The 16,589-nt window shown below is 34.2% G+C and overlaps 1 protein-coding gene and 1 pseudogene across 1 annotated transcript; both read right to left on the bottom strand.

Annotated features, from left to right (window-relative positions):
- Positions 1-1,004: 1,004 nt before the first annotated feature.
- LOC112999387 (uncharacterized) lies at positions 1,005-2,133 on the bottom strand. Its single transcript, XM_026125538.2, has 2 exons — positions 1,404-2,133; positions 1,005-1,327 (listed from the first exon to the last, which is right to left on the bottom strand). Exons 1-2 carry the CDS (start codon positions 1,713-1,715, stop codon positions 1,073-1,075), a joined length of 567 nt encoding a protein of 188 aa, XP_025981323.1. The 5' UTR covers positions 1,716-2,133; the 3' UTR covers positions 1,005-1,072.
- A 1,330-nt stretch (positions 2,134-3,463) lies between these two features.
- LOC100817748 (uncharacterized) overlaps positions 3,464-16,589 on the bottom strand; it is a 15,792-nt pseudogene continuing 2,666 nt past the window's right edge.

Here is a 16,589-nt window from a genome sequence, read left to right as displayed (position 1 = left end):
CATACTTTCACAATAGTACGACCCAAGCTCAAAGTCTCACGTGCATATTTTATGTTCTTGTTTTGTTTTCCGTTGCGCTCTCACATCTTCACAGCAATTTTTCTCATCCAAGTAAACACACTCTTTATAACTCTTGACATCTACACGCTTTACCAAAAAAAAATTTTAAAAATGATATTTACGTTTTGTACGTACGTTTCAAGATTCAGGCACATGCAGATTACATCTAAGCTAATTGGTTGTTTTGGTTACCCATATGAATATATATTTTGATGTAAAATTTATAATAAAATTAATTTGAATGAACATCTTAATTATGTTAAATGATTTAAGCTAACGAGCCTTAAGTGTATACATATATCTTAATTATGCACATCTGTAAGCAGAATTATCTTTTAAACTTTCAGGGTTTGAAATGCAATTTCAGTTTAAGATAAAATATAAGAGCAGTGATTTGGTATATATGATTGGAAGAAAGAAAGAAAGAATTTTTTTTTTTAAAAAAAAAGGTGTCAAATTTGATAAATAATGTGATAAAAATATAAAAATGAGATAAAAAAAAAGAAAATAAATGTATTATGAGAATTTCAGTTTGGTTTAATTTGAATTAAAATTCAAAAGCTTTTGGCTTCTTTTGGAGAAGTTCGGGTAACTCATATCTATAGGAAGAGTAATAAATGTGTTGATGCTTTTGCTAATTTAGCTGGGGATTTTGAGGAGGATTATTTGATGTTTGATCAGCCTCCTTGTGTGCAACAATTGTTGTAGGCTAATTTTATTGGTGTTTCTTCTTTGTGTTTTGTTGTATTATAACTTTTCTTTTGGGCCTTTAGGACCCGTTGTATATAAAAAAAAAAAAAAAGAAGGGAAGGTGTTATCCTTTATTTATATACTAGTCTGTAACCCGTGCGTACGCACGGGTCAGATGGTTAATAAAATTGCAATCACAGGAGCATAATTGAATATTAAATAGATATATAATTATAATGTTGATGAAATAGAGATTGTTCAGAGAAAATAAACAAAGCATAATTACATATAAAACAAAATATAATCACATATAAAGCGAAAATTATAGCCACTTCCTTTCTCTTCTGATGACTATTTCCCAAATTCTTTCATGTGGCCGGTAATAGAATGATACCTCGTCTCCGTGATGGAAATCGTTTTCCCTGAGAAACTTGTACCATGGCCGGACGATACTTTTATCTTTAATGTCGCGGTCAAGTGTAACGACGTCCCATTGCAGAGGAGGTGCATTCTTCCTTAAAATTGTCAAGTGATTCTCACATTGTTTCAGATATTTCCTTGCATGTGATTGGATTTCCTGCGGATCATTTATAGAGATTAATAATGTTATTGAAATTCTCATAATAATGCAAGTTAATGTGATTGTATATTACCAGTGGTTGGGGAGCACCTAGTATACATTGGGTAATTTCAGTTCTCCAGGCATGTACACGGGAATGAAGTATTGGTCTACCGCATGTCTGTTGATTAAGGGGAGGTGTAAAATGTAGATCAAAGATGGTATTATCATCGCAGGCAAAGAAGTTGATGATAATAGACTCGTAGATTTTTAAATCTGCCCTGACCTCTGAGAGTCCATCTGCAAAAAAAATATCTACCTCGGTGTTGTTGGACCCGTATTGGGTAGGTTGCTCCATTGTATTTGAACCGAACTTCATGTGGATAATTGGGTGCCCATTGTTCATGGTAAAATGGGGGTATCTTTATGAATGTCTAAATATAAAAAGCAAGAAAATGCATGAAAAGAAATAATATGTCCAAAGAGAAAATGAAAAAAGTTAAAGGAACTAAATGAAAATGATATAAACTTCCATGCGAAATCCACAGTCAAAGCAAAATGCTATATATTTAAAATGTGGTGAACTGAAAAGCATGCAAATGCAATGGAAGCATGGAAGTCAGTAGAAATAGGCAAAAAGAGAACAGGCAAGGCATGAAACAGGGAAAAAACAGAATGAAGAGAAATGACATCATCAATCAAAAACCATGGAAATGGAATCTAAGCAATAACCGGCAGATGCAAGGGAAGGAAAAAAAGTTTTTTGTATTTTAAACTATAACCTGGTTATTGTGGAAAGCTACTCTGAATTGCATGATTGCAGGTGGTCTCACAATTGGATATCTGATCTGCATGAACAAAAGATTTGCTAATGTCAAAAGTTTAAACGAAAAAATAATGCATTGCAAGATATAAATTTTGTAAGAGTGGCTCCTTACTCTGGTTGAAGCGGTGGAGGATGAGGTACTCATGTTGGGTTTTTTTGAAGTAAAAGTATGGTGATTTGATGTTAAGATGATGTTTACAGAGGAACAGGTAATATGGGTTAATAGTTGAGTGCACTTGGTTAATTGATTTATCTTTTTGATGGCATAAGTGGCGGTAGGTTTATGTTGGAAACGGTGTAAGTGAATGGTTGCTTCTTGAATGTGAAAGGCAGTGATGATATGAAGAGCCTCAACGTGAATAGTTGTGGAAGTAACCGAAGGGTTTTTTCTAAATGGTTTCAGAAGTGATTGGACTTTAGTGCTGTTTGTGGTGTGCATATAATAGTTGGGCCTTAAATTCGTTAATTTTTTTCATGAGGTTTTCGGCTTGATAGATTAATTAATAGATTAATAATGTAAAATTCACCTAATCATTAAAGTATTTTACACGTTCCCGTGCTTGAAGTAATTGCAGTATCAACTCTGCCGTCACCCATATCTTCTCAATTAATGCCCCTGTGAAACTGTTGTGTGTGCAGTTTCTAAAAAATGAGTAAAATGGAGGCACGTTAGAAAATAGAGAAGAATAGGCAAGATAGAGTAAAAAAATTGAAATTCAAACTGAAACAAATTAAAACAAAATGAAAAGGATTTTCTGTGAGGACTCTAATTCTCCTAGACAAATCAAGTTCCAAAGTATTGTAGTGCACTAATTACTACTACCGCTACTTAGTCAGCCTTATTTATCCTTAGTTTTTTATTTATAATGTGATTTAAAAGATAAGATGTTTAACTGATCTAGCATATTTTGGTATTAATAAAACCACGTGTATATATATATATATATATATATATATATATATATGTATGTATTTTTCTCGATGTGTGTCTGTGTGAAAGTGGTGATATGAATGGAATTGTCATTGTTATTTAAAAAATTATAGATTGGTTGTTGTTATTCTTGCTGGATTCTTAGTATTTAAAATCAATGGAATTGTCTGCAAGAAGTGATCACAAAAGAGTAGCACTGTTTCAGAACGAATGAGAAAAGAATTGAAATTGATTGTCAATTCTCAATATTTAATATCAATTGAATTGTATTGAAGGTTGTAATAACTCAAATTATATAATGCAGTGATAATATAATATTGAATAATTGATTATTAAAGAATAGAACTGTTTGAAAAGCATGACAATAGAATTGAATCTGATATTAAACAACTGAAATTTAACTTTTAATGTTTCTGAACACTTCTTTGTATACTACATTCGTGGTGGAATTCATGCTTTTCTGCTCATCATCATGAATCAGAATTTTTAATCCTTTTGTTGAGTTGACCCTTGACAATGCAACATATAATTGGCCATGAGTGAATACCGGTTTCGGCAAATAAAGTCCAACCATGGATAGTGATTGTCCCTGTGACTTGTTTATTGTCATTGCATAAGATAGCATAATCGGAAATTGTCTTCTTAATAGTTTAAACGGCCAGGGTGATTGTGAAGGAGACATTGACATTCTTGGAATATAAACAGCCATGCCAATGTTTTTACCTGAGATAATTTCAGTTGCAATTACATGTTTTGCCATCTTTGTTACCACTAATCTAGTATCGTTACATAGACCTTGATTTTGGTCGAGGTTTCTTAACAACATTATAGGACTTCCAATTTTAAGTTTGATAGAATGAGTTGGCAAACCGGACGTTTTCAATGAATTAAGGAATTCAGTAGTAATTGATTGGAAATACGAATTCTCACTAGTTTCTGATTTATCAATGGAATCAGAGCTTAGATATTCCATGTGGTCACCTATGATTTGCAAAATTACAATTTCAGTGGTTATATTTTTGTCTGAGCAAGTGAAAATTAAATAAGTAATGATATAATTACCTGGAATGAAGGATAGCACGTAATCATTGATTTGTTCTACCGTTTCATTTGTTGAAGCCAATATTGCCTTCGATTTAAAGAATTCAGGATTATTGTGGTGCTGATCTAAGTCTGGGAATGTTGATTTGACTATAGCACTGATTGGATCATCATATTGAGTAATAAGTAGATGAGCAGGAATTTGAATTGTAGCATAACCATCATTTTCATCATCTATAATTCCATCTCCAATGTCAAGAATCCATTTAGCAAATGTGGCAGTTTCTTGTTCATCAACTGATTCTAGATTTCTGTGTAAGTGCATGTTTTTTGTCAAGGTCAATATTTCACATGAATCCCATAGATAGGATGAATTGATTGCTGCATTTACAATGTTTGAGCGCGTTCCTCTTGGGATGACTGATAGTATTTGGCGAAAATCTCCACCAAATACTATAACTTTGCCTCCAAATATTTGATTTGACTTTGATTTATCTGTGATAATATCTCTTAAACTTTGATCAAGTGCTTCAAAACAGAATTTGTGGGCCATTGGTGTAACACCCTGATATATATATATATATATATATATATATATATATATATATATATATATATATATATATATATATATATATATATATATATATATTATTAGTAATTATGTTTGATGTTTGATTCTTTATTGCGTTATTTTCATCCGTAATTATTTTTAAGAAAGTAAATTTAGTTAATAGAGGGGTGTGGATAGATAATGATCTAGCTTCTCAAATAAGCCTCTTGAGAAAGCTTCTCAAAGAAGCCACGAGGAAGCTTCTGGAGGAAGCCTCTTAATGAAGCTTCTAGAGAAAGCTACATGAAGCTGCCTTGGTAAAAATGCTTCCCAGTCTTCGTTAACCGTTGGATCTTCTCGAAATTTGGTTTGCAACTTTACAGGACACTTGTCCATGATCTGACCGTTGAGATCTTAGAGAATATGTCTGTAGTGTGCTAGAAGCCTCTTAATGAAGCTTCTGGAGGAAGCCTCTTAATGAAGCTTCTAGAGAAAACTACATGAAGCTGCCTCGGTAAAAACGCTGCCCAGCCTTCGTTAACCGTTGGATCTTCTCCAAATTTGGTTTGCAACTTCACAAGACAATTGTGCATGATCTGACCGTTGGAATCTTTGAGAAGATGTCTGGAGTGTGCTAGAAGCTTCCGTTCCCGAGAGCTTCTCTTATTTAAGCATTTCAGCCTTTGCTTTCTTGTAGCTTAGGAAAAACGTCATTTCTTCTTCTTTCTTTCTTCCAAAGCCATTTCTAAAGTTCCAAGAACTTTCTCCATCACCCACAGCCACCATTAGCCACCACAAACCATCATTGTTCTCCATTGAAAACCCACACCGAGAGGAATCCTTCAACCAAAGCGGAATCTGCCAACTTGGCTTGCGGTTCCGGTAGAGAACGAAAACCCTAATCCGACCTTTCATTTTCTTTCGAGGTAACCATGGTTCTATGCTTGTTTCTTGTTAGTTTCATCTTGTCTTTGCATCTTTTCTGACTTTGGAACCGCCATTGCATGTCTTATGCTTCCTTTGAAAAACCTTAGAGAAAGAGACTTTGTAAACGTTATCATTTCATGAAATCATATTATTTTCGTAACCTACACTAAACCCCGGTCACATTGGCGTGGTCGGAATTTCCAAATGATGTTCCTTTGTAAAACCTGAAATGCTCTCAGCTCTTTCATATAGTGATGTGGGTGTTTGACCCAGAGCACTGTTACTAGCTTTGTTTTCTAAAATCCATACTAAGTCTCCTTCGTTTTGGCATGGTAGAGGCTTGTGTGGAATCGACGAGCAAGGACAAAAAGGAATCTTCAAGTGACGCGACGAGGAATCTGCGGGGTAGCTCACGATAGGTGAGGGGAGTTTATTATAAAATTTACCGTTTTAACACCATAGTTAGGGTCAGGGAACCTAGCTATGAGGATATCTGCCTATCCCTGCTGCATGCTGATTTTTCTTCAAAGAAAATTACGTTTTAACTAATGGGATGCGATATATATATATATATATATATATATGTGTGTGTGTGTGTGTGTGTGTGTGTGTGTGTGTGTGTGTGTGTGTGTGTGTGTGTGTATGTGTGTGTATTGTGATGAATGATATTGTTTTGGTTGTTTGAAGACCGTGCGTGTGGAAATGATATTGTTGTGTTTGTTTGAATTGTTGTTGATGTTACTATTGAGGATTTTAATTGATATGTGATGATAATGATAATTATGATGATATTGATTTGAGATAACGTTGTTAATAAAGACCATGTCAACATGAAATGTTATTATTGATGAATATGTGAATATGAAATGAGGTTGTTGTTGTTGTTGTTGTTGATAACGTCATTGAGATGAGATGATATTTATGTTGTGAATGACATGGAAATGGAATGTTGATTGATGTTGGAAATGCATTGGCATGTGCATGTTGTGTATGTTCGTGGGGGGCACTGTGCACTGACCTTCCAGGGTCTTTGGCACTAGCTTTTGGCCACGTTCATACGTTGGATGTTGTGTATGATTGTGGGGGGCACTGTGCACTGACCTTCCAGGGTCTTTGGCACTAGCTTTTGGCCACGATCATACGTCGTATAGAGTGTATGTCATGGGGGGTAAAGTGCACTGACCTTGTCGGATGGCCTATACGTGGGTAACTAGCGTGGTTAGAGAATCTAAGCATTTCTGAGGGGATGCTTAGGCGCTTTAATTGGTCCATGGTCTTTGGCACTTACTTTTGGGGGCTGTCACCTGGTAGGGAACACCTTTGGGCTCCCAGACTGATCACCTATGGGAGGGGGGCTGTTACGTGCACAACCGGGTGGTCTCGACAAACTCAGCACAGTTCCCTAAGTGAGAGTGTCGTGTGGACACGCTTAGGCTATTTCCTGAGGTTTGGTTGTTGTTAGTATGTACCACATTGCATCTGAGTGTTGAGTCAGGTGCATGCATCATTCTGTGTATTCTTGATTGGGTCCATGGATGGATGATGAGTAATTGTTGGATGTGAATGATGAATATTTGTTGGATATGAGTGTTGAATAATGATTGTTGCGTATGCTTATCATGTTTGCCTATGTTCCTTGCTAATTGTGGTTATTTGGAATTGGTATTAGTTCTTTTATAATAAACTCACCCTTGCAATTTTGTATCGTGTGGTTGATACCTGTGATGATCACGAACCTTGTTCGTGGGAGCAGAATGACAGTGGCAGGGTGTAGGGAGTAAGATTCTGGTGAGGAGCCGCCGAGCCGACGTGATGACGTTGGCGTTATTTTGGGAGAGAGTTGTGTTTTGTAATCAACTCCTCCGTAGTTGGTTTTTAAGTTTTATTTTGTTGAGTTAAAGATGTAAAACTGGAATTTTAATTATATATATGAACATATCTAATTTTAGTTATGTGTATGACATGTACCGAATTATTGTTTCTATGTAATTATGCATATTCACTTAAGTAATGGCGTGTTGTTGGATGAATTTATGTTGTAACAAAATCACTTCTATTTTCATAAGCAAAAATTAATGAAGTTCTTTTTATATAAAAAAAATTGAAATTATCGAATATTAGAGTGTGGATACCGTAGCGACGAGGCGGGTCGTTACAATTGGTGCTTCACCCCAAATTATTAGGCTTGTCTGGTTCAATAATTCTGCTAATTCGGTGCCTTGATGGATATTACATGTTGAGTCTTCAAAAATTGGTACAGGAATTTTAAATCTGGAATGTGCAGTTCTGCCTCCTGGTAATAATAGAGAGGCTATTCCGCTAGAAGCAACAATAATTACAATTTGATTTTCTGCTCTCAATGAACTTGCTAATGTTCTCCATATGAATGTTTTTCCTGTGCCTCCAAATCCGTATAGAAAAAACATTCCACCTTCATTGTTGTTGACAGCTTGGATAATTCTATGATAAATTGTTTTTTGTTCATCTGCATTGATAGGTAAGCTGATGTTATATTGAAATGAAGATTAATTTAGTCATTGATGGAAACAATTAAGTGAGGGTAGATTGCTTGTTATTAATAGAATATTAAAAGCATCAATTTAATTTATAATTCGCAATGACCATTTTTTATAAGATGTTAACTGTCATTAATAGAATTTATAATGTATGAATAGGTATATTGCCTGTCATGGATGCAAAAAGATGTTCAAATTCTGATCTCGTTTCATCATGGTTGTAGTCAAGTTCTGATAATACCAAGTTGTTTTGTAGGTACGATGTGAGATTGATATCCTGAGGATATGGCATTGTAGGATAGTCTTTTAGTGATCTTTGGTTTATGTGCAATAGTTGTTCAATTTCAATCAATGTCAAATTTCTAAGAGTATCATCATTGATCTGTATTTCTAAGAAAAAAAAAAGCAAGTTGTTAGTCAATAAAAAAATAAAAATGAAGTTGGTAGTGAATGATTGTGACCATTGTTGTGGAACATAAAAACTGTTATAGCCTACCTGAGCTGATTGTTGATTTAGTATATTGATATGCAATGTCATCAGCTAGCCAATGCCAACATTGATTCCAAACTTCTTCAGGTTTGCTCATGGCACCTGTTAACAGAATTAATACAAACAATTTCCTTAGATAATTAGTTGTGCCCCAGTCCTTGGCCTCTTTGATTGCCTCAACATATTCTCTGTCATCTTGTAGAAAGCCCATTGCAAAACATGCTTCTCTATATGTTGGATATTGGATATTCGCAACAATCCTGATATCCTCAAATGAAGTAGGTCCTTTGCAGCTGCCAAGCATCATTCTTAAATAAAATAATTCTCCTGTAGTTGGTGGTACCCATATGAGTCTTCCAATGGTATATCCTTTTTTTCTGGGTTGCCATGATCTGTTTCTTTTATTATATACAAACTTTGACACAAATTGGGAATAAGTTAGATTTCTGGCCTCATCAAAATCTTTATTAGTGTTCATCCAAGCCAGGAATTTTGAATCTGAAATAGTTGGTTTCGATAGTACATCATCTATATCATCATGATCTTCATAAATAATGTTGTGTTGATCTGGCAGATGAAAATACAATCTCTCAACAGCAGGCTTTCTGCCATGGATTGGAAAAGCAAATATTCTCCAAGCAGCTTCACAGGGAGAAATGTATCTGTGATATAGATTGGTTAATAAAAATAATAGTGAGATAATAAATTATGCAGGTTAAGATGAAATTACCTGCAATCTAGATATTCTTTAAGTTCATCATTATGAATATTTACATTTTGAGTTGCATTATCGCTATCAGAAAGCATAACAGCAGTCACCCTGTCATAGCCTTTGTTTATGTATTTAAATAAATATTTGATTGAAGTACTTTGATTACACCATTCAATATTTATATGAGCCCGATATTTTTTCAGTAATTTTGGATTGTAAGGTACTACATATCTGTTATCAATGATAACACCATTCTTTGAAATTGAATGACCATTGTTTCTTCTACGATAGACTGGATAACCGTTTGAATCCAAAAAAGTCTGAGGCTGAAATTGTTTAGGATAAAAACGATTGCATTTGCCTTCTTTCATACATGGAGAGTTGGGTTGTAAAATTCCGCATGGGCCATGTATCATATGGTTCTCCACCAATCTGTAGAGTTCTGGGTCATCTTGATGGGAAGGTATTTCAGCTGATATTATCTTATCAATGTCAGTTGAAGATGGATATTTATTGTCTGGATGTAGAAATAGTAATAAATGCACGTGAGGGAGTCCTCGCTTTTGAAACTCTATAGTATGCATATCTGTGATCCACAAAAGATAAAGTTACGATGGCAAGTATAATTCTGTATTTCATATCTGTAAAAGTGTTGGTTAAATTGTAATATTTTAGCTATTAATATCTACGTTATAGAACAAAGAAAAATCTCCAAATGACCAACTAATATTTGTATTTAATTTAAGTATAAAAACTGATGACCAACTAAACTCTATAAAATGCATATCTGTGATTCACAAAAGATAATCTTATGATGGTAAGTATAATTATGTATTTCATATTTTAGCCATGAATATCTGCTTTATACAACAAACAAAAATGGCCAAATGACCAAGTTATATTTGTATTTAAGTATAAAAATGATGGTCAACTTACATGCAACCACTTTTCCCAGTAATTGACCCTTTGTTAAGTCTGACAGCATGTGTTCATATTTTAATCTAAAAATTCGTGATACAATATTTGGCCTGTCTGTCGGTTTGAGATTCAAAGGTGAAAGTAATCTACGAATTTTAGGCCAATTTGGACTACAGGTTAGATTAATAAAAAGATTTGGAAAACCAACATGACTGCATATTGCCATACCGTCAAAGTAAAGTTGATCCATATAACGTGGGCTCCCAACAAACGTTGAGGGTAAGATGACTCTTTTTCCCTTGGTTAAGCCTTTAGTTGTCCAGTATCCAATGAAGTTTGTAAGCTAGAATACTTATAAACTCTAAGCTTCTTTTGGTTATTTCTGATATAGCTAAGTCTTTCAGATTCCACCATGGTATAACCTTCAACAATGAATTTTTGAAATAATTTTCGAGAATGCAATAAAGTTTGTGCTTCATTTGACCTAGACAGAAGTCTATAAGCAAACCACTCTCTCATTGTCAGAAAGTTTCACTTTCTTTTTTTGCTGGATGAAGTACAACGATGAAGTATGTCAGCTCTGTATCTGTCTTCTCCATAAGGAAAGAGCAGAGGATACTGTAGTGGTAGATAGCTAGGATGAAGTTCATGGATTTTTTGTAATTCTCCATTTTGAGTTTCAACAATAATGTCTCTTTTTGAGCCTGGATGAAAATCGCCAACAATAAGTCCAGCAATTTCCGGAACATTAGGCATATTATATACACGACCATCTTTTCCCCGAGTAGCTATGAGTTGCAATTTGATATTATTGGCTTGATCAACTGCCAATCTATCTCTGGCCATTCTAAAACTTTTAGCATGAGAATTGTGTTGATCTAGCATGTGACTTAAAGCTGAAACAATATGATTCTGAATTCCGGAATATTGACTGAAAAAACAATATTTAAAAATATTGATAATTGCACAAACTATTGAAAGCGAATGAATAATTTTCTCACTGACAGAAATAAAAGAACTTCTACCTCATGACATTAATTCTATTTTGCACTTCATTTTCTGTGTCAAAGATATATAGCTGTGCAAATTTGGGTTTTTTGTCAGGCATTGGTAATAGGCTGCCTATTCTATGGCATGGTTGCCCCTGTATTCTGATCGTAGGAGGTCCTCTTGAATTATTAATTGTTTTATCTAGCTTAATTCCAGCAGAAGTAAAGGCAAACATCATGTTGTATGCTCGCAAGTTATGTTGATAATTTTTACTATCAATTGTATCATCATGAAATAGACGTTGTTGCAGATATTCGGGTGGATTTTGTAATAATGGCAATTCAACTTTGTCATCTCCACAACATAAACTGAACCTTGGATTCTGAAAATTCTTATTTTTTGATATTCTTTCATCATACCACATTTGTGCATTACAATATCTACATTGGATGAGTTGATCACCAAGATCAGAATATCCTGAAATTGTTCAATATCATAGTACAATATCATGATCAGAATTTTGAATATTAACTTAAGAACATGTAGAGTAGCATCTAAAACTGGAAATCAAAATTATAGTCATTAACTTCAGTGTTGATTACACGCTGATTAGTTGGAGATTGACAATCCTCGAAGGGAGTCATAAAATTAGAGCCTGAACCTGCATAAATTAGAAATATATATAATAGCAATATTTGAAACATAGCAGAAAAGAGCAGGAAACATTTTTTTTCAGTACCTTGTGTGGATTCAGAATTTTCACTTTCTGATGAATCATAAATAATTACTACAAAATAGAGAGGAAACAAAAGAAAATGTGATTAAGGCGGCTAAGTAAATTCATTTCTTCCAGAACATGATATATCAGATGTCTAACTATTATATTCTGAAGTGCAATTAACTGTTGATTGTGAAGATGACTCAACATGACCATGTCGCTTCTGCTGCATAACACGTTTTTTGTTGGTCCTCGCTTTTGCAGAATCACATCTCTTTGCATGTTGATAGTTCTGCATGTTGAAAATGACTAAAGGCAGAATTGAGTTAATTGTGAACTAAACAATAGATTCACATTGAAACGAAGATCCAAATACTTGTTTTAAATGTGCAGAAACTACAATAAAATTAGAAGATGGAAAAAATTGAGGATGAAGCATTTCATTGTTTCTTGATTATAGGCTGACTATTAGTGGTTACATAAATTAGAAATACATATAATAGCAATGTGTAAACCATAGAAAAAAAGAGGATGAAACATTTTTTTTTCAGTACCTTGTGTGGATTCAGAATCTTCACTTTTTGATGAATCAGACGCAATCACTAAAAAATAGAGGAAAACAAAAGAAAATGTAATTAAGGCAGCTAAGTAAATTGATTTCTTGCAGAACATGCTATATGAGATGTCTCACTATTATATTCTGAAATGCAGTTAAGTGTTGGTTGTGAAGATGACTGAGCATGACCATCTCGCTTTTGTTGCATAATACGTTTTCTATTTATCCTGGCTTTTGCAGAATCAGATCTCTTTGCATGTTGATAGTTCTGTATGTTGAAAATGACTAAAGGCAGAATTGGGTGAATTATAAACTAAACAATAGATTTATGTTGAAACGAAGAACCAAACGCTTATTTTAAATCTACAGAATCTACAATAAAATTAGAAGATGGAATAAATTGGAGATGGGGGACTTCATTGGTTATGGATTATAGGCTGGCTATTAGTGGTGGAATTTCCTGGATTAGATATGTTTGCATGTTGCCAATTCTATATATTGAAAAAGGATAATGATAGAATTGCCTAAATTGTAAGGTAAAGAGATGAGACCAAAGGTAGATGACATAGCAAAACTATGATGCAACATCAACAGCTAGCAAAATTGGTAATATAGAAATCATGACACTTGGTTTCGGCAAAAATTGGGTTTTGGGACTGTTGCAAACATACAATGAAAGATATTGTCTATTTAGGACTCTGGTGGCAATCTAAACACACAAACCAAGACCATGATGGAAAATAGGTAAGGTAGAAATGATCATAGTTATTGGCGGAAATATTGACTTCTGTAACTGCTACTAAGCTTGCAATGGAAGACATTGTATATATGTTGATGAATTTTCCATTCACTAACACAAATTTGTACGCTCAAATCTATTAGCTCATGTGTTCAATTTGAAATATGAAATTTCTATTTTACATCTTTTATTTGGCATTATGTAACCTTGTCCAGCACATCACAATTTTTTCTTTAATTTCTCTTCGCCATAGATTAGACCTGTTTTATATAGTTCTACTTTGCTGTAGTTAAAATCAAGATTAAAGTTGCATAAGCCATCAATTAAGTTAAAAATTGCAACTGAAATATCGAACACATGATTTTAGCAAAGCAGTGATAGCTACAAAAATGGAGTGATAACATTCATGGCAAACACATTCCAAATAAGGAAATACGATGTCAGGATAGAAACTTTGATTAATTTAAAGAGCACCTCGATTGAGAAGGAAAACTGAAACTAAAAATTTAACACAATCCTCTGCATGCTATTTTTTTCTTAATCTGGTTTTTTTCCTGTTATTTTCAGGCAATTCAGATGGGAATGAAATTCATTAAGCAGTTAATCAACAAACAGATTAAAAACGTGAGAATATCGAGTAGCAACATGATCGCCAACGCAGCTATAAATTTTCCTCCTTGGTTGTTTTTTAATATTTGATGTTATTTGAACACCAATTTATCTCCTTCACTGTTTTTTTTATTTAGGCTAACTCCGCCATTAATTTGTTAGAACCATATAGACCATCAAAGGTATGGTAAACAACAATTCAATTGTATCGAGGACAACCAAAAAAAGAATACTGGGAAAATCAATTGCTTTCAATGCCATATTTAATATAAGAAAACTTGCAATACTACAGCAGGAACACAATATGGACAGATCTCAATTTAGAACGTCTAAAAGCATGAATCCAAAAAAACCGATTTTCAAATGTGCAAATGCAGTGATAACAAAAACTACATAATTGTCTATTCAAAATGCCAATATTTTAATAGCAGCGTGAAAACACAACAATAAGAATTTGGAATCAGCTAAATTAGCTCCTATGAGAATGTCTTGTTAATTTGTTAGACGATAGTTGGGCTGGCGAAATTTGAGAGCTCCCTAACTCATCATCGGCTTCATCAGATGACATCCGCTTTTTGGGTGTTAAAGGCAACCCCGCAACCGGATCATGGTCAGTTGTGACAGATAGAGATTGTTGCATAAAGCATAAACTGGTAAATAAAAAAAATATAAGATATCAATGTTCATGACAGCAACATTAACTCACACATTCAGCATGTGTAGCATCATTGCAATCAACATTGGAAGGATCTATTTTGGAACATGCCTACACCATATATAAGTTGATGATAGTCAAACTCATGAATCATATCATCATGACAACAACGACTAAAATAGATATCAGAAAAGAACATCTCACTATCAGGCAACATCTCCAGAACAACATTGATCAAATCCAGGTCTTTTGAGTATTTAAGTACAACTGCATTTTTGAATCTTGATTGAATCCTGACCTTAAAAGCAAGCACATGACCCAACAATTTGTCAAGTGCTTGAGGGGAAGCATTCAAATCAAGATCACCATCCTACCAGAAACAGCACAAATTCACCAGTTGCCAGTTACAACTCGAAGAACAAAATATAATACATAAAATGAGAAGCAGCATATCATAAAGCATGAACATACTTCAATCTTGACCCTATTCACATCATCAGCTGTTTGACCAATCAATTCAGCACATTCACGGTCCTAGAGCAAAAATTTGTCACTCTCATTGTTTTGGGTAACCATGACTTCAACTCTATACCTACCAATTTAGATGTCAGTCAAAAACAAAATACTAAATAAAACATGTTAATGGACTAAAACTCCAATTACCTTAGAACAGGCTGATCATTATCCTTGCCACATCCACATGTGAATGGTCCTGTTTGGATGTCAGTTTTCCTATGACATTGAGCACAGGCTGGATAACACCATGAATGGTTATCCATGACTATTTTGCTAATAGTCCCCACCGTAACACAAATAGCGTCCTTTTAAAAAACCATAACAATCAAATTGCCAACAATAAAATGTCATTGTTAGACACATTAGCTATAATATATGAATGCGAACAAATCTAGCCAAATTCGACTTTCAACTGCAATGAATATAAAATAAACACAGATAACAGGTCCACCTCAGAAATGACATTGATTTCTAAAATAGTTTTGGCTTCAGCCTTTGAAAGAAACGAATCCATTGATGATAGCTGACTTCCCCCTGAAACTTGTGAGCTTGCTTGATCGCCAGGTAGCAAAACTTGACTCACCTCAACACCTAAATCTAAAAGCCTAAGCCAATCGAATAAATAGAATAAAACAACAGAAAACAGTGAAGACAATTGTCACACGAATTTAACAACTACAGAGCAAAGATGATAAGCAAAATACCTCTATTTAAATTCCTGAATTTCCAATATAGGATCATTAATCAATAGTTTTGACGCCTTGAAGGAATTGCTTACTAAAGCTGGATAACTTCCTGTAAATGCCAACAACAGCAACAACAAAACTCAGCTATTGAGTATCCAAATCAACAAATAAAATATCATACTTACCCTGTGCATCTTTTATTCTGGCATGCGTCAATATAATAATCATCGGCCCATCATCCCCACATTCATTCAAATAGGATAGGAACTGAGTACAGTAATTCTCCCAAAGTGTGCAAGACAAAATTTCACCACCACAGCAAAGAAACAACATTACATCCATCACCTCATAAGGATAAGATAGACATAAGCACCATGCAAAATGAAAAATAAAATTCTCGACAATATAAACTCTAAATAACCAAATATACACAGGAGATAGCAAAAACTGTGATTAACCATAACCTTAAATCCTTCATTCTAAAAACAACCCTAGTATTTTTCAATGAAACATGCCGAAAGACCACCTGATCAACGACCCCAATAATATCTTAAACCACCAGAAATGAAAATAGGTCATCGGAAAAAACCCAAAGAAGTTATGATCAAAATGAAAGCACAAATTGTGACTGTACTCACCAACCAACAGGCCAGACACAAAATTGCCAGCAACAACATTTGCAAATTCAACAAATCTAAATTCCTTAAAAGACAGTTCATGCAAATCAGCTTCTCTAACAACCGTCACTCCAATAAAAAATAACTTGTACTCATGTTCGCACAATCTAAATTGACCATCATTCTTAACAACTTTGAAATTATGCATAACATAAGTGAAATTCTCTTTCAAATCAGCTTTCCAAGACTTGAGGTGGTCCGATTTACAAATAGCATGAAT

The sequence above is a fragment of the Glycine max genome, chromosome 14 (genome assembly GCF_000004515.6).
Source record: "Glycine max cultivar Williams 82 chromosome 14, Glycine_max_v4.0, whole genome shotgun sequence".
Lineage (NCBI taxonomy): Eukaryota > Viridiplantae > Streptophyta > Magnoliopsida > Fabales > Fabaceae > Glycine > Glycine max.
The sequence above is the reverse complement of the archived record's forward strand: the minus strand, read 5'-3'. Positions and strand labels throughout refer to the sequence as shown.